At 43.3% G+C, this 19,579-nt stretch overlaps 1 protein-coding gene across 2 annotated transcripts in view; it reads left to right on the forward strand.

The window, feature by feature from the left end:
* The window catches only part of PLCL2 (phospholipase C like 2), a 244,775-nt gene that overhangs the window by 214,583 nt on the left and 10,613 nt on the right, over positions 1-19,579 (forward strand). For both annotated transcript variants that reach the window (XM_073568069.1, XM_073568076.1), the window contains one exon: positions 17,241-17,350. In XM_073568069.1, coding sequence (XP_073424170.1) covers positions 17,241-17,350 — 110 coding nt within the window. The remainder of the gene's footprint in view (positions 1-17,240; positions 17,351-19,579) is intronic.

The following is a 19,579-nucleotide window of genomic DNA, read 5'->3' on the forward strand; positions in this document are numbered from 1 at the left end:
TTTCTGTTATCAGGAGAATTTAACATGGCTGTAAGATTCAGTTCTATGTGTTTTCTAACTCTTCTCTTGGAAATTGGTTTGATGTTAGAATTGAAGTTGGCAACTGATAAGGGTGATTAGAGCTGGAATAAATACGCCTTTGGGAACCATAATATTATACTGAAACGAGCATTGAGAATAATTGTAGCTGTGGCTGATTGATGGAGGATAATAAAGATTTCAGATAAATTACACTGTGGAATCGCCCATGTGATCAACCAAATTTATTCCAAGGAAAGGAGAAGTGAAAAATGCTGCATGTCCTCACTTGACAGTTCAGTGAAAATCCAGAAATCCATCCTTCTTCACACCTAAGAAGATGGGTCAAGTCACTCACATTCAATTAATGCAGCATCATCAATGCTGTTGTAAAACTTTTAAATTTAGTCTTTTTAGTGTAGCACCTTTGCTAATCCTGCTGTTTCTCTGCTAATTTTGTGCACACTTGCTAATTTTGTGCACCCCTGCTAATTTTGTGCACCCCATGCTAATCCTGCAGCCCCTTTGCTGTTCCTCTGGCGCCCCTTTGCTGTTCCTCCGGCGCCCCTTTGCTGTTCCTCCGGCGCCCCTGTACTGTTCCTCCGGTGCCCCTGTGCTCTTGCTCCGGCGCCCCTGTGCTCTTGCTCCGGCGCCCCTGTGCTCCATCACCGGCGCCCCTGTGCTCCATCACCGGCGCCCCTGTGCTCCATCACCGGCGCCCTTGTTCTCTTCCTCCTCTGCTTGTGGATTTTCAGCTACAATAGAGAATGTGTGTGGATGTTTATTTTGTTTGAGCCGGACAAGTATAACAATACATTTTCTGACTATGTAGTCTTTTTTTGAGCAAAGGTTAAGGCCCCTTCAGAAGAACTGATTGGCTATTTGGAAGCTTATCAGCTGTTTACATCTTTTCGGACAGAAAGATTGTGAATACTGTTGTTCTATGCCCATAAAATGTCATATTATTGGCAACACATCACCCGTTTACATGGGACAATGTGCTGCCGGAACAGATGATTTTGACACCTGCTTAACAATAATTGCACTCGACGAAAGAGTGTTTTAGTCCTGTTTCACACATCAGTTTTTTTCCTCAGTTAAAATCCGCTAAAATGGCGGACAACGGATCCGTTCCTGTACTGACCACAACGTTTGGCACCAGACCGTTGTTTTAACAGATCCGTCGAAGGAAGAATTTTAAAGGAACCGCTGCCTGGGGAGGAGAGAGAGAGAGAGAGAGAGAGATATGTCACGGTCATGTGATCATCACATGGTTAGGTTAAATAGCTGGACATGAGAGTCAGTGGGTGTTGTGTCTTGGGAGAGGAGGAACTCCCACGTGGCTCCAGGACGAGCTGTGAACTTAATGTGTTACATGCGAGTGATTCCTGCAGGGAAAGGACCCTTTTGAACTTTATATTTATTTTGTTTTGCCATTAGGCCAGAAAGGCCACGTTTGCCTTATTCAACGCTGCTATGGTTTATGTTGTATTTTAATAAACCAGCAAGCGATTTACCTCAAGGCGTTCCTGTCTACCTGTGCAAGCAGCCAAGTGAAGAAACCCCTCACAATATAAAGTTTGTCTTCTTTTTAAAACATTTGGTACAGGAACTGGAACAATATCTCAATGTTTCAAATTTTTGTTAGGCAATCGAAGAGGACCTGAAGGAGGATTCTCAGCTGGGGGATGTCGTAGAATAGGCCAGTCCAGCACAACCACAGTGGGTAGATCCAGTGCAGTCATAAAGCAGTGCCAGTCCTTAGGATGACGGAGAGAGTCTGGTCTCCCTCCATGTCTCACCTGTAGGCAAAATGGATATCCCCAGAAATATGGAAGGTCTTGTTATCTCAAGCATTCCAGCAAAGGTCATAGCGTCCATCTTATTTGAAGTTTAGCCGGGAGAGATCTGACAGTAGTTGTATAGAAGCGTTCTTATTGGACTGTAAGCTCATAGACTGTAATCTTGCGAGCAGGGCCCTCTTTCCTCTTGGTATTTGTTATAATCTACTGTATGTGATTATTGTTATGCTGTAATGTCTATTGTCTGTACAAATCCCCTCTGAAATGTAAAGTGCTGCGGAATATGTCGGCGCTATAAAAATAAAATGTATTATTTATTATTATTATTATTATTATTATTATTATTAGACAGCAGGCCATCTCTCACCCTTCGCATGATAGAGTCCATTTCTTATAATGGTGTATACAACATAATATGTCCCTCATATGAGCAGGATCTGAAGGCACTGGACGAAGAGCTCTATATAATCTGTCTAGCTCTAGAGAGGCTTCAGGTGTTTTCTCCATGACAGATTTAGAGTATTCTGAGTGTGGAATCCAGTTGATCGTGCCCCACTGTCTCTGGGAGCATTCTGTCTGATGTTTTTCCTACATCCTCCGTTTTCAGCCTCATCTATGATATCTAGGAGAAACCTGTAACTGGAAGGCTTCTGATGTCAGTTCCACCTCATGTACCTTCATCTTATCCTCAATACCAGCTACCTTCAGTCACTATGGTTTTTGAATCGAGTTGTTGGATCTTCATTTGGAGTGAAGCAATTTTGCTTTAATAGGAGTTCTCCAGCATAGTGATATGAGTCCATGTCCTCTCTGGTGGTATTACACTGAGACGCAATCACAGTTCCCTTAATTCAAGGAAGTTACCATTGAGCCAGCGTGTAATGTCATTGGAAAGGCTGCCAGATTCCATCTGTAGTAGAGGGGGATAAGGACTCTCCTCTGACACTGGAAACAGAGTCGGCATCGCAGGGTTTGATGCACCCCTAGCTGAGGGTGATGAGAGGGAAAGGTGGTCGATAGAGGTGGTATGATGTAGCTTGACTAACCTGTGTTGATCTGATATGTCTGTTCCCACAGGCTTGTGCATTACCGCCGGATCGAATGAGACAGGGACCTCCTCACTCAGCAGGTCTTGTGCCACTGCCATCTTGAAAGTAGCCTATGATATCTCGATTAGCGTCGATTCAGTTAAAAAGTTCTCAATACTGTGCGAAAGCGGTGATTCAGGGTTAATGGGGGTCGATTTCTTCCTCTTAAGAACCATCTGGTGTAGTTTGAATACTTTAATGGAGATTCACATGGTTTTCTTCGGGCCCGGAGCAGAAGCCGAGCAGACACACGTCCTGACTCCCTCATAGTCAGGCCACACCTTTTGATCCAAGGATTAATCAGTATTTCACCATAGGCTGGATGATAATAGTGTCACGCCGCCTCCGCTTCCACGCCGCAGCCCCCCGCCACCCTACAGCCACGGTGGTCCCTTCTGACAGGCTCACGGCCGACGGGGTCTCTGCATGCAATGCGCCATAGCCCGCGGCCGCGCCTCCCTCCTGTTACTTGTGCTCCGGCAATGCCCTGACCCGGAAGCACATACGGACCAATGGCAGACCTGACAGGGCCATATCAGGCCGCCCCCCCCCTGAGGGAGGTGCCTGATTGTTGTGTTTGCTAGCACACTGGGCCCTGTTTCCTCGTGTGCTCTCTGCAGTCTCGCATTCCTGCCTTCCGTGGTCCCTGCAGTAGCCCCGCACTCCAGTGCTCCGTGGGTCCAGCTATCTACATTCCAGTCCTGCCTCCGGTGTTCCTGCTTCACCCTGCTATCCTCACTCCAGTCCTTCAGTCCTACTCCAGTCCTGCCTCCAGTGTTCCTGCTCCATCCTGCTATCCACACTCCAGTCCTTCAGTCCTACTCCATTCCTGCCGCCGGTGTTGCTGCTCCACCCTGCTATCCACACTTCAGTCCTTCAGTCCTACTCCAGTCCTGCCTCCGGTGTTCCTGCTCCATTCAGCTATCCACATGCCAGTCCTCCAGTCCTGCCTCCGGTGTTCCTGCTCCATCCTGCTATCCACACTCCAGTCCTACAGTCCTACTCCAGTCCTGCCTCCCGTGTTCCTGCTCTGTCCTGTTGTCTATGCTCCAGTCCTGCAGTCCTACTCCGGTCCAGTCTCCAGTGATCCTGCTCTGCTGTCTACGCTTCAGTCCCTCACTCCTACTCCAGTCCGTCCTGAGCCGCCCCTCTCGGTACCGGCTATCGTGGTACCCGAACCCCTGGGCCTGCTCCTAACGATCCCTGTAGAGGGGTTGGCTCCACCTGGCAGCTCGCCCGAGGCCCCTCGGTGCCACGGTCCAGAGGGTCCACTCCTGGAAATTTGTCTCCTGACCAGGTAACAAATAGTTCCGGTAATAGTAAACTAACACATCACAAAGGAGGAGAAAATGTTATTTTTTTCCACTATTGAAATCCATGTGGAAGTTGGTTGTTGTTAATTGGGTTTCAGTAGGTGCTAATGTTTATATGAAATTAATTAATTTGGAAAACTACAGGTCAGTTTGCTTACATTGTGAAACAGTAAAAAGAATAAGCTTTTAATTGTATATACCTATCTAATAATAGTACAGCATATTACTGGATATGCTATTGCATTATAATCGATGTGAGAGGGTGGAGCGACCACTGGGGACCCTTGCTCATCACAAAAACAAAGGTTTAAACCTTCCAACATCAGTTTCCTGCTCCTCGCAATCTGCTATGTAGAAAGCTGCAACTGTATTCAAGCTAAGCTGAAAGGATAAGTAAGGGACCCCTACAGTTAGACATACATTGTAAAAAAGGGGAATTCCTGACTATATTCCATTAGGTCCCATAGTAGGAAAAGCCACTTTAATGTATGAACGTCTGCAGATATCAAATGATGTCATGCACATGACCATAAGAAGGTACCATACTGGTACCATGTGCTTCTCTACGTGGAGAGCCAAACTGCATTCGTGTGATCGTATCTTGCTTGAAAATTTCTACATAGCGTGACAAGTATCCTAATTGTTCTCTATTGCTTCCTCATGGGACCAATACCATGACAGATCTGAAAAACTTCTTAAAGTTTAGGGATGAAAACTGCACTTATACTGTACAAATACTGGGGTTTGTCACATATCCGTACATTTAGATCTGATTTTTTTAGCCTGCATTAACTTCTGTGAGAAAAACGGAGCATCCTAAAAGAAGCACTAACCACATGACAATAACAAAAGTGGGGCGCAACACTTATTTTCAGTGTTTCTAGGTTGTTCCCATGCCCTTGGGAAAGGTCGTACATTTGTACGTCATGTCATATCAAGAGCAAGGAGATAAAAGGCAATAGTCACCCATCATCAAAACGGTCTTAGATAGCGACTCTTTGCTTGTGATACTTATTCTGATATTCCATTAGTTTATTTTTATTTCTTGTTCTAGGTGGTGACTGTTTATTGTAAATCTTAGATGATCTGTTACCTTTATGCTCCATAGTCTGCTACTTCAGCCTAGATGCTCATTCATAAAACTATCCCTTACTTGATCTTTTTGGTTATATCTTCTGCTCTATCATTGATGTATCCTCATCAAAACCACTTCTTGATATGGCCTTAGCTATATCTTTGCTCTCTCTTGAGCTACTATTTTTATCTAATATATGAGCTGTGTGCACAAGATGTTTGTTTGCAGAACACCCACACAGATGACCAATATCTATTCTAACCCACCCCACCCTGTGTATTTACATCTTTGTATAGAGGGGCCTGCCTGATCCTGTTAAGGTACTGTCACACTAAGCGATATCGCTAGCAATATCGCTATAACTTGTGACGTTATAGCGATATTGCTAGCGACATCGCTGTGTCTGATACCTACGACCGGCTCCCCCGCTGGTTATCGCTGATCGCGCGAGAACGTCCAGGACTGTTAGACACCTATAGAATGATTAAAATTTCCCATGGGAAACAGAGGAACATTAAAAATCGATTCTTTTTTTTTTTTTTTTTGTTCACTGTTGGAAGACAAGCAAACTGTCCACATACAAACTGTAATCATTGTGATCAAGCAATATTTATCTAGTATGTACAGCCAGCTTATTTGCCATACAAATCCCATGGGAAACCATGCCAAGATGGGCCCAAGTATGGAACACTTTAATATTCTGTTTAATTCCTTATCTTCTTTTTCAGGCACATGTTCTTCAAGAGATGTCAAGCTCAAGGATGCCATAAACATGTGATGGTTATCTTTCATCCAGTAGCAATTTCTCCTGACTTTTCCATACCACATGAACATTCAGCTCAGCCATACATTTGTGTTCTCAGTGGAAGGAGCAGAAAAAGCTGCTGCCAGACAACTTTATTAGTGGCCCATATTCAATAGAACAGAAGGGTTAGACATTTCAATTTCAACTGTCAGACCATTATCTGTTCCAACATCATCTGGTGGGGAAGTCAGGAATTCCCTATACACATTAGATTGTCCCCTGATCCTGCTGATATCAGTGGGTTTGCCTCATTGTCCGGCTACGCGTCTCTTGACCCAAACTCAATCGTTTCATAAGTATAAATGAGGCTGTTGAGCTTGCGTTTTTAGATCCGCAACGGTTCTGTCTTGGCCTTGGATGACAAAAGATTCTCACATCTTTTGCCTTTATGGTTTCCTATTAACTTTAAAATATAATTATCGAAAGTGATTATTTTATGTAAAAGGAACATTTTTTGGGGGATAAATAAAGTAATTATTGTAGATTGCCCCCAATTTTTTTTATAATAGTAACACAATGCAAAACAGATGTCGTCATAAAAAAGCTAGCAACATTGACAGATCTAGTGGTTGTTCTTATAGGTTCCAGGTGTCGCTGCTTAATAGAAAAAACAATCTATGGCAGTAGTGTAAATAATAAATGGGTACTGAACTAAGATTGCAGGAGGGATTTTCCTGTCATTCAAGGCACAGGTTAATTGATTTGACATATGCACACGCCTGGTACATGGTGACTTACAAACAGTTCATTTCTTTCTAAGCCATGGTGATGAAATAACCCAAAGAGACCCCTCTCGAGTGCTTGTAAACCTAGTAGTTTTCTTCACTGCGGGACCCTTTTTGATCCTCAGTAGAACTGCTCAGGAACCATGCTGCTATTATAAACAGGGTCACACCATACTGCTGAGCTATAAATCTACACGACAAAGAAGCCACTGCAGAACATGATGTTACAGCTGTGGAAAATGCCTGGGCATGTATTTTTATAATTTATTTTATTAACCGTTTTATTGCGGCTTTTCTTTTTCGTCCTTGACTTATTACTTACTTCTTACATTACATGAGTGATATCAATAGCTCAGAAACCGGACAGTATAGTCTTCCACACAGTATTATGGGCACCACATACTGCTCCATACAGAATAATGAGCCCCACATATTGCTCCATACTGTATAATGTGCCCCATATATTGCTCCATGCAGTATAATAAGCCCCATGTAATGCTCCATACAGTTTATGATGGGCCCCATATAATGCTCCATACAGTTTGATAGGCCACATATAATGCTCCAGTATATTATGGGCCCCATTAATTGATTCATATATAATGCTCCATACAGTATATGATGGACTCCATACAGTATAATGAGCCCCATATATTGCTCCATACAGTGAGTCCCATATGTTGTTCCATACAATATAATGAGCCCCATATAATGCTTCAGACAGTATAATGAGCTTAATATATTGTTCCATACAGTATACTGAGCCCCATATAGTGGTCCTTACAGTATAATAAGCCCCGTATATTGCTCCATACATAATGAGCCCCATATAATACTAATGCTCCATACAGTTTGATTGGTTCACCTCTCCTCTCTTGCCGCTGTTCCACGCCAGACTCCTCATTGTCGCCATCTTCCGGTTCTCTCAGGCAGAGGGCGCACACTAGTGGCGTCATTGCGCCCTCTGACCTGAAGCATCACAGTCAGAAGACGCAGAAAGTGCCGCAGCAGAGGAACATGGAGAGTTAAGTATCACAAGTATCAGGGCCCTGAGCAAGCGGCGGAGGGGCCCACTCACAAGCGCTGGTACAGGCACTGGGCTCCCATACAGCATCTGTGTCCCCGACAGTGAGTGCCCCCCCCGCCTGCTCAGAGCCCCGGCACCTGCATGGGTGCGTCGGGTGTTGACGCCAGCCCTGCTTGGGTTCCATCTTACAGGTAAATGGAAGCCTTTGGATACATTTAATGTATTTGCTCAGAACTGGGGCAGTATAGATGCTCAGTGGATAGCACTGCAGCCTTGCAGCACTGGGGTCCTTGGTTCAAATCCCTGCAAGGAGTTTGTATATTCTCTCCATGTTTGCGTGGGTTTCTTCCAGGTACTCCAGTTTCCTCTCACATTCCAAAGACATAATGATAGCTATTCTAGATTGTGAGCCCAATCGGGGACAGTGCCAATAATGTTTGTAAAGCGCTGTGGAATTTATGGCGCTATATAAATCAGTAAAATAAATAATTAAACTTTTATATTATCAGCTTTGCCTCTAGAGTCCTTTCGTCCTCATTCAGATATTGGTGATTTTTCACATACACAAAAAAACAGTCCGAGCGTCTTTAGATTTTCATCAGTGTTTGGTCAGTATCGGTTTTCACCATCAGTGTTTCAGAAGTGATTTTCATGTATGAAAAATATGATGAATTGCAAAGCTTCTCTTATCCATTACAATGTTAATCATGGAGGGCACACATGTTGTACACTGATGACATACGTGTTCTGTCAGTCATTTTCACCTTTTCACCAACCCATAGACTTTTATTGGTAATTTTGAGCCCTCACTTCAATCAAAACAGACAAGTCTCTGCGATTTTTTTTTTTTTTTTTTTTTTTTTTGCAGACACAAGATCAGCAAAAAATAAGGATATGTGATAACATCATACTGTAGACCTTTAATGGGTACATGTTCTATGTGTGGAAAATGGACAACTGAATTGGGCCTTCACTTCTTTGTTCTTTTATCTTATCTAGTGTACGTTGCTACTTACAGTGGCTTAAAAGCTATGGACACTTTGACATTCAAATAATTATTTTTATATACCGTATATACTCGAGTATAAGCCGACCCTCCCTAATTTTGCCACAAAAAAACTGGGAAAACTTATTGACTCGAGTATAAGCCTAGGGTGGAAAATGCAGCAGCTACTGGTAAATTTAAAAAAATAAAAATAGATACCAATAAAAGTAAAATTAAATGAGACATCAGTAGGTTAAATGTTTTTGAAAATCCATATTGAATCAAGAGCCCCACATAATGCTCCATACAGTCCATGATGGCCCCATAAGATGCTCCCTACAAAGTACACCCAATATAATGCTGCACAAAGGTTAATAATGGCCCCATAAGATGCTCCATAGAATAATATGCCCCATATAATGCTCCATAAAGGTTATGGCCCCATAAGATGCTCCATAGATTATGCCCCCATATGCTGCCCCCATAAGATGCTCCATAGATTATGCCCCCATATGCTGCCCCCATAAGATGCTCTATAGATTATGCCCCCATATGCTGCCCCCATAAGATGCTCCATAGATTATGCCCCCATATGCTGCCCCTATAAAATGCTCCATAGATTATGCCCCCATATGCTGCCCCCCATAAGATGCTCCATAGATTATGCCCCCATGTGCTGCCGCTGCTGCATTTAAAAATAAAAAAAATTACATACTCACCTCTCCGTTGCTGGGGCCAGGTGCCGGTGTCACTGCTGGCACCTGAGATATTCACCTGTCCCCTGGTCCATCGCTGCTTGCTGCTGTCTGGCACGTCATCTGTCAGTGACGTTCAGACTGCAGGGGGCGCGGCGCGAACTAACAACGTCACCGTGCCCTCTGCTGTCTGAATGTCACTGACAGATGACGTGCCAGACAGCAGCAAGCAGCAATGGACCGGGGGACAGGTGAATATCGCTCCGACCCCCTGGTGTATATGACTCGAATATAAGCCGAGAGGGGGACTTTCAGCCCCAAAAAATGGGCTGAAAATCTCGGTTTATATTCAAGTATATACGGTATGTTATTGGTTATCTTTAGTTAATATTGGTTATATATATATATATATAACTAGCTGAAGAGCCCGGCGCTGCCGGGGCATAGTAACTAACTACGGTTACAGTTAGTTAGTGTGCAAAGCTGAGTGTATAGCCCTGCCCACGCCGCATAGCCACATTCACTATTAAATCCCACATCATCCCGTTAGCCAGGGCTACCGGACTACTACCCCTAATATCCCATACTGTCCCGTCAGCCAGAGCCACCAGACTACTAATATCCCACATCATCCCGTCAGCCATAGCCACCGGACTACTACCCCTAATATCCCACATCATCCCGTCACAGCCGCCAGACTACTACCCCTAATATCCCACATCGTCCCGTCAGCCAGAGCCACCGGACAACTACACCTAATATTCCACATCATCCCGTCAGCCAGAGCTACTGGACTACTATCCCTAATATCCCACATCATCCTGTCAAAGCCAATAAAAGTAGAATAGTGAAATTGCACAGAAATATGGTTCACTAAGATCCCAGGTCAACTTGTAAGTTGTCCGGCTGAGTTGCTCATGGATGTACAGCATCTGTATGCAGTATAGTATCATATTTAATGGGTTGTTATGGGAAAAGCATTACATGTTATATGGGTATATTCAGGTGAATTATGGGGAAAGTAGCACTTTAAAAAAAACTGACAGCATCAGAGCACAGTAACACATCAATAATGCATAAAAGTGTCTGTGAGAAAATATTAAATCCACATGACATTTAATATGTGCACTTTCCTACAGTCATGTGTGTCACTTAATGATAACACACAGGAGGGGGATTCATTTCTGTCATGTACTCACTGCTCCTTTCTGGGGGACAGACGATGGCTGGAGCTTATGTTCCTTGGCATGCTAGATTTCTTCCACCATGTCAGTGTCTGCTGAGGTGTTGTCAAGTGGGAAAACTTGCGCATAGCAACCAATCACAGCTCAGCTACTTTTAACCAGCTCTGGTGAAATGAGAGATGCTTAGTGATTGGTTGCAAGGAAAACTGTTGGTCATAGCAACCAATCACAGCTTAGCTTCTTTTGAACAGCTCTGGTGAAATGAAAGATGCTTCATGATTGGTTGGTGATACACACACACACACATTGATTTTTATATATAGAGATTGCCTTAAATTGTCTGTCATCCATTTCCATCTGGATGTCCCCGAATCCCACAATCCACTGCGCCGAATTGGAAGTATGCCGACCGCCATTTTGGAACACAAAAGTGATGCCGCTCGGATCCAGCTGCGATCCCGGCCGCGCTTGGTTCTAGGACGCAGCTGTGATCCCGAACGCTGCTGTGATTCCAACCACCGCTGGGATCCCAGCTGCTACTCGGATCCAGGCTGCCGCTGCTATCCCGAACGCCGCTGGGATCCCGGACGCTGCTTGGATCCCGGACGCCGCTCGGATCCCAGCTGCCGCTCAGATCCAGGCTGCTGCTGCGATCACGAGGCTGTGAAAGGGGTGTAATGAGGGGGGAGTAATGAGAGGGATGCCGCCGCCAGGACCCACCGCCTGACTACAAGCGCGGGATCCCACCGCTGCTTGCCCACCCACCTCCATGCAGTCACAGTCAGCAGGAAAGACCGTGGCTTGAAGCCTGTGCTGGAGATTGGGTGCGGCCACCCAATGGTGGCGCCGCACACCATCTCAATCACAGGCCGCAAAACACCGTATTTCCTGCCGGTTGTGACTGCACCCACAGCACCACAAAGCTGCCCCCATCGTGATGTTACTGCCCTCCCTATGCGATAGCATCGAGCGCACATCTAGTTAGTTAATAAAATTCTGCTAAGCACTCATTTACACTGGTAGATGGCAACCATTGAATGACTTCAGATCAGCTACATAGAAGCCCATTGGTGGGTGATCCTTTAATTTCCTGCTCAGACAAGCCACCAGCATTTCTAATGCGCACAGAATGATCAGGAATAGATCGTTCTGGCGGCATTGACTTCCATTGTTCTCGGCGGCACATGTCCTATTTACACAAGGTGATGTGCTGCCGAGGACAGTGTTTTTTAAAGGGGTTTTCTGGGTATTGTACCTTAATGTGTGCGCACACGTGCACGTTTTGCATTTATGGGAATGGCTTCGGTTGCACAGATGTCACACTGTAGTGAATGGGATTACACAAAATCGCATTCTAAGGAATGACATTTGTATGGATGGTTTGTAACATTCAGGCTGCTGTGATGCCCATTGACTTGGCAGAATATTGCACCACCTAAAACATCATGTAATAGCTGGGATAGCTCCTTTCGCAAGGGATATTTTCTTAGTATTGTGTATTTTCTAATACCACATGGCATTGTGGATAATACTATTTCACTTTGTCTAAACTACAGATCAATCCAGACTGAGATTAAAAGCAATGCTTCTAGGGGAAATTCTTGATAAATTATTAATTCATTATTTTTATTGATTCATTTTTTTATGCAGACTGCTTAAGAAATACTCTTGCATAATGGTGGTACTGGTGCACAACCCTATTGAAATGTATAGGGACAGTTCAGGCTTCTGGATATGTGGTTTTCCAAAGAGCCTTTAGGGATGAAGTGCTGTATGAACTATACCACACATACCGTATATACTCGAATATAAGCCGACCCAAGTATAAGCAGGGGTACCTAATTTTACCACAAAAAACTGGGAAAACTTATTGACACGAGTATAAGCCTAGGGTGGGAAATACAGCAGCTACTGGTTAATGCTCCATACAAAATAAGTCCCATATAATGCTCCATAAAGTTCATGATGAGCCCCATAAGATGCCCATATAATGCACAGTTTATGCTGATCCCCATATACTGAATATTGCTGCTTCTGCTGCAAAACAAATAAAATACTCACCTCTCGTCGCTAACCGCTGCTCCTCAGTGTCGCCGTCATTCTGCACTGACTGTTCAGGCAGAGGGAGCACACTAATCAAGTCATTGTGCCCTTCAACCTTAATGTCACAGTCAGAGGACTTGGAAGACGTACCGCAGCGGTGGAACGGGGTAAGGTGAATACCCCCATTGCGCATTGGTGTCCCCTGGCCAGCCCTGGCAGCAGTCACTGGAACACTGACACAGGCTGCAGATGCATGCAGATGACTAGGAGAGACCGGGAAACACCCGCACTGCAGCGGAGAACAAGTAAGTGGGACCGTGACTCGTGTATAAGCCGAGGAGGGGTCTTTTTCAGCAAAAAAAAATGTGCTGAATAACTCGGCTTTTACACGAGTATATACGGTATACCCCATTCACAGTTGTTATGCGTTGCATGATAGGTGGATCACACCATGTCTGCTGTAATACGGACACAGATGGCTTCGTTATGCTCCTATTTCTTATTTTGTAACATAAGTGATCGTATCCTTGCCCCACGTGTCTAAAAGCACAACATAAGGTTATTCTTCAGCTTGCAGCTGTACCACATTTAAGGGTCTTGTTTAAACACGTGCCGCACATTACATGCAGGCCGCATATCTGATCTGGCAGCATTTGCTGAGACACAAAACATGGAAAAGGAAGCGAGAAGGCCAGCAGCTGAATACTTGGTGATGCTCATTAAAATATTTCTCTGTCTGGTAAACTCAAGCACGCAGCTACAAATTGCTGAGAAGCAATGCATATTGTATTAGAAAAGATAAAGGAGAAGTTTAGAAAAAAAGCAAAACAAAATAATGAACGTAAAATGAACCCTTTTCAATATTCAGAGTGTAGACTGCAAAAAATAACATTGTTACAAAATGCCATCTGCTGCTTAAGAGGAAGAAATCTGATCTAAGCCAAGTGAATAGAATAATGTACTATGTATGTGAAAGTGTTGGCACCCTTGAAATTGTTCCAGAAAATGAAGTATTTCTCCCAGAACAATACACGCAATGGAAATAAATGTGTATAACAAAACGTCATTGCAATAATTTTCTGGGAGAAATACCTAATTTTCTATGGTGCCGGCACTTTCGGCCATGACTCTGTGGTGTAATGAGATTTAGTTGGTTAGAAATTCTGGAACCTTTCCTACAATTTAATATTTATCTTGCTCTGTACTAGTTGATAAGTTTGCTAGTACAACTTACGAATAGAAAGCGGATGAGACTGTTTATGGCTCTTCATCAGGCTCGTAAGATTCATCATAACTCAAAATCTGAAGCCGTATGTAGCTAGTCTTGTTAGTCCGTGTCTGAATCATTAAAGGGAACCTGTCGTCCAGATAGTACACCGCTAATTAGGTCTATGTGTGTAAAGGCCCTTTAATGCCCATTAAATTCTTTCTTGTAGAATTTTATTTGGAAGTTTTAGAGAAATCAAGAATTTAATTTTTAGCCACAAATGCAGCGGGGCCGGCACTGCGCTTAAAACTCTCCTGCCTCTACTCCCTATTCTGATCTTTCATTGACAGGTCACTCTTGTCTCTGTGACTTGACTTCATGCCTTAGATTTTACACAGCCTTTGTCATTGCCTGGATTGTCTCCTCAGGAGGATGGTTCATGCGCAGTGAGCTCATGGTGAAATTGCCAGAGCCGGACAATCAAGTGGTGCATGTGAAGCCCCCTCTGAGGAGACTACAACTGGCGTTAATGGTGCCTGCACAAATTCTCAGGCAGCAGATGCAAGTCACTGAGACAAGAGTATACAGTCCGTCAAAGACTGAATAGAGAGAGAAGCAGGAGAGCTGTAAGTACAGTGACCGCCCCCCTGCATTTGCAGCTAAAACTTAATCACTGGATTTCTCCCTTTAAAGCGAACCTGTCAGCAGTTTTAGCTGATCTAAGATATGGCCAACACCTTCCAGAGCTTAGCTACGGCATTCTGTAATGCTGTAGATAAGCCCCCGATCCGACCTGAAAGATAAGAAAAAAAAAAGTTTTATTATAATCACCTGCGGGGAGGTCCGATCCAATGGGTGTCGCAGGTCCTGGTCTGGCGCCCCCCATTTTCTTGAGATGCCGCCCTCCTGCTTGCTTCATCGCTCCCCCGCATCGCGCTTCTGCGCAGTCGTATTTCTCTGCCCTGTTGAGGACAGAGCAGAGTACTGCAGTGCGCAGGTGCTGGGAAAGGTCAGAGAGGCCCAGCACCTGGGCACTGCAGTACTTTACTCTGCCCTCAACAGGGCAGATAAGTACACCTGCGCAGGAGTGCGATGACTAGGAGCGATGAAGTAACAGGAGGGCAACATCGCAAGAAGATGGGAGGCGCCGGACCTACGACACCCATCGGACCAGACCACCCCTCGGTAGAGTATGATAAAAGTTATTCTTCTCTTGTAGGTCGGATCGGGGGCTTATCTACAGCATTATAGAATGCTGTAGATAAGCCCTGAAAGGCGGTGGCCGCATCTTATATCGGCCAAACCTGATATAAAGCTTTGTAATATACCCCATTACCTTATCTTGATTTCTTTTTTTTCCCTCTCAATCTTCATGCTCAAAAATTATCAGTTTTACTTCACTTAAATTTGGTGGTTTGAACTTCAGGTCTAGCAAATATCCATAGACCGGTGTCTGCTTCTCTGCTCCCCTATTTCATACTAGGAGAAAGTTTGGAAATATTGTCTGGCCATTGGAAAAGGCGCTGAGGAGCGCACACTGGAGTACATATATTTGCTAGGCTTGCAGTTCAACTACCTACTCTTAGTGTATGAACAAGCTAGTTGAAATGTCTGACCTATTAAAGAGTACTGAAGCTTGAGTATCGGCCAAAGTAGAGATGCTCATCTGTAGACAGCTGGTTCTGAGTTATTGCCCCTCACCATTGCAGAGCAGTTTATTACCTAGCTGGAGGAGAGGAAATTTGGTTGTGGTTCTTCGAATATCAAACCAGATTTGGTGGAAGTTAGGGAAAGGTGGGCAATTTTTGTGACGTCTCCTGTCAGCCCAGTGCCAAGCAGCCATCTTGTAATTACCTGTGATGTTAAAGCGAACTCAGCAATGTAGCCTTGCAGCGCTGGGGACCTGGGTTCAAATTCCACCAAGGACAACCTCTTTGAAAGGTTTGTATGTTCTTCCTGTATTTGCGTGGATTTCCTCTGGGTTTTCAGTTTTCCCACAACACTCCAAAGACATACTGATATGGCATTTAGATTGTGAGCTGCAGAACACAGAATATATAAGCAATGCAATAAATAACGAACAATATATTCCTAATGTATAGTCGCTGTACATAATGCTTGTACCTAATGAAACTGATGTTCATTTATATTCGTGTCCAAAATGGCCACTGCGAAGACACGGGAACAATGGCTCCAATGATGTGGGATGGACCAGTGCAGAAGACAACAGTGCTGTGTTCATCAGAGGGCAAGGTGTGATTCAGACAGGCCTCTGCAGTGGCCATTTTGAACATGAAGAGAACCATCAAAGTAAAAAAAAACTTCAATCTGCATTATTTTAAAGGAAATTCCAGCATACCATGATGATCTGTAATTATGATGGCTACTGGACTGGGTAGTTTTACAAGACCTGAGGAAATCACAGGTCACAGAAGTCCAATGTATGGTCTCTCGTGTTTTTAAAACCACCTGAAACCTTTTAACAGCTAGAAGAAAAACAAGTTGCAATATACTTACTCTTTATTTTGCCGTTGCTCCTTAATGGGCCTACATGTTAACTAATAGTACAGGAATATCACAGAGCCATGTGATCCAGGAATGGATATTATTTTTTGAGGGCTAAAAAATACACAGTACCAGTGGGGACCATCGGAAAACAGTATAACTGTTTCTACTGTAATTAATTTTAAAACTTTTGTGCCCTCTTATTTTCACATTTTATGCCAATGAGAGAAATTAAAATATTGGCAAACCCCTGTAATTAGTATAATTTTCATCGCTGAGCTTACAATAGATCCAGACAGATTGTAAATGTATTTGCTGCTAGGGTCATGACACTATAACATGAACAGATAGAGATATAGAAAGATAAGATATTATATAGGGATACGTCAGTTTTTCCATTGCTTAGTGTTCACTAGAAAATCTATAACCCGCACCGCAGGAGTTTGTGGTGGAAGGAAGCAAATTCAATATTGTATTTCCTCCTCATATAGTCACACCATTCACGTGTCAATATGGCCATTTTCACGTGCTTTGTCTCCCTCGCGAACATTAATGAATTCAATCTGGCCTCTTTGCTCTCTTAAAAGATTTTCCTTTTCCAATCTGCTTCCAGTCTTTTTAATTCTTAAAATCTTCTCAGTTTCTTAATGAATTTCAGATTAGACGAAAGCGGATGACCATAAAAAGGAAGAAAACAGGAGATTAAATTAACGATGCATGGGAAAACTCTACTTGTCTCATATGCATTTTTTTTGAATCTCTTTTCAGCCATGGATTTCCACGAGAATCTGAACTCCATCGGGGCGAAGGAAGGTTTAAAAGAGAGGAAGATGCTTAAGGCCATTGAGAGCTTTACTTGGAACATAACTATATTGAAGGTAGATATTAGCTGTGTTTCTTCTGTGTTATTTCATTTCTGCTCACAGTGTGCCCCTCACCTTTCATCACAGTCTAACCATATGGTCCTGAACTGTTCTCAGTTGGGCAGATTACTTCTGTGTTATCTTTCTTCCCCAACAGCTTTGTTCATAATATAGGACAAAAAAAATCTCAGCATAGTCTTAAGTTGAATATAAAACTTATATTAAAGGGAATCTGTCACCAGATTTTTGCTATTTTATCTGAGAGCCTCATAATGAAGGCGGTGAGAGCGTGATTCCAGAGATGTATCGCATACTGGGCTGCTTTCTGTCAGTTTAATACAATCACTGTTTTATTTATTGCAGATCTAGCAGTCCTCTGAATGCTGAGCCCTGTATTTCCCCACCCACATCACTCATTGGCAGATTTTTGTGTACACTGTGCATAGAGAGAGGAAGCTGCCAATTAGTGGTGGGGGTGGGGTTACACTGAGCAGCAGGACTACATGGCACAAGACAACTAGTCTTCTAGTGATAATCTCCTGCTGAAAAAAAAAGAAAACCTAATTTTATTGAAACTGCAACAAGCAGCTCAGTAAATGACACATTGTTGGAATCGGGGTCTCTGCCCTAACACCATGCTGCTCTTAGATTAAATAGCAAAAACCTACTGACAGATTTCTTTTCATTTGAAACTACACGTTTTTGGATGTCATAAATCAGTAGTACCAATCAGGACTCTCAGATTATAATATTTTTCTATCTACTGGCTAACATATTGCAAAGATATATTTTTCCAGATTGAAAAACTGCTAAAAATGCACGACAAGTCATATAATGGGCAAAAATACAGTAATTCCTCTTGTTCACACACATGACTGCTTATTATGAAGAAAAATTTTTACAGTACAGTTACGCTTTAATTTCACTGATGAAACTAAGCTTTCAACGGCGTCACTTGGCTAAATAGCAGAGTAAAACGAATAGGGTATGGTGAGAGAATAGCACGATAGCTTCCAGGTGTCCGCCGGGAGGGAAAGAGGAACTTAATGGCACGGACACCTGGCCGTAGGACCCTTCCCCTTTAAGAACCATTGGCCGGCAGGGTCATCCCAATTAGTGCATCACCAAGGGGATTGGTGTGAGGGGGTACTGGGCACTGGCAATATTTTATTGTTGTTTGTTAGATGGGCTCCACAGTCAGTGGCGCGCTCCTTATGCAGTTCCGCGCCTGCCATAAACAACTTAGAAGGTTGTAAAATACAGAATGCTTTGTGACTTCCAGTTAGCGTGTGTGTAGTAGATATTTCTCTCGTTAACGGTCGAAAATCGGCCATTGTAAATGGGCCTTAAAGGGGTTTGTTCTTGCCACTGTGTTATTAATTGACTGGCGCCAAACCTACGGATTGAGAAGGGGTTGTCCGAGTAGTGCACACCCCCTTTAAGCTTACATTGTCTAGTACACCCTAATGCATACCATTTTTGCATTACATATCGTGCGGTTGATGGAGGTCAGACCATTGCAGTTTATCCGCTTGCTCCCCATTGCAAGATCTAATCAGCCACTTCAGCATCTTGGCAATACATCTGAATTAGTTTCATTGTGGTTGAACATTGACCTTTATCTGATCTTATTTTGCTTGCTGATAATAACAAGAATTCAGTTCATTTTTGCCCTCCAGCAGTCACACATCATTGTTATCAGCTCAGACATTTAAAGCCAGTATCAGGCTTGTCTGAAGAGATAAGTACATGGCAAATTCAGAACATACTGATGTACAGATATAATGTCCCGCATTTTAAAATGACCCTGGATTCACATGTCTACTAGTATTTGCTAATATTTTCTGTAAATTTCTGTGCCAATCTCTGCTGCCATTTATACTCACAGGTGACCCAATGATCATACTATGTTTTGAATCAGATCATTTTTACTGATAAACATAGATAACATTATTACTAATACACTATTGAATAATAACTTGTTCATAATTACAGATTAAGCCTTTACATTACTGTTACGCATTTATTTGTATCAACAACTTTCCATATATCCATCTCTAAGATCATACTATGTTTTAACCCCTTCATGACCCAGCCTATTTTGACCTTAATGATCTGACCATTTTTTGCATTTCTGACCAGTGTCCCTTTATGAGGTAGTAGTAACTCAGGAACGCTTCAACGCATCTTAGCGATTCTGAGATTGTTTTTTAGTGACATATTGGGCTTCATGTTAGTGGTAAA

The sequence above is a fragment of the Dendrobates tinctorius genome, unplaced genomic scaffold (assembly GCF_039654945.1).
Source record: "Dendrobates tinctorius isolate UK_male_01 unplaced genomic scaffold, ASM3965494v1 ptg000005l, whole genome shotgun sequence".
NCBI lineage: Eukaryota > Metazoa > Chordata > Amphibia > Anura > Dendrobatidae > Dendrobates > Dendrobates tinctorius.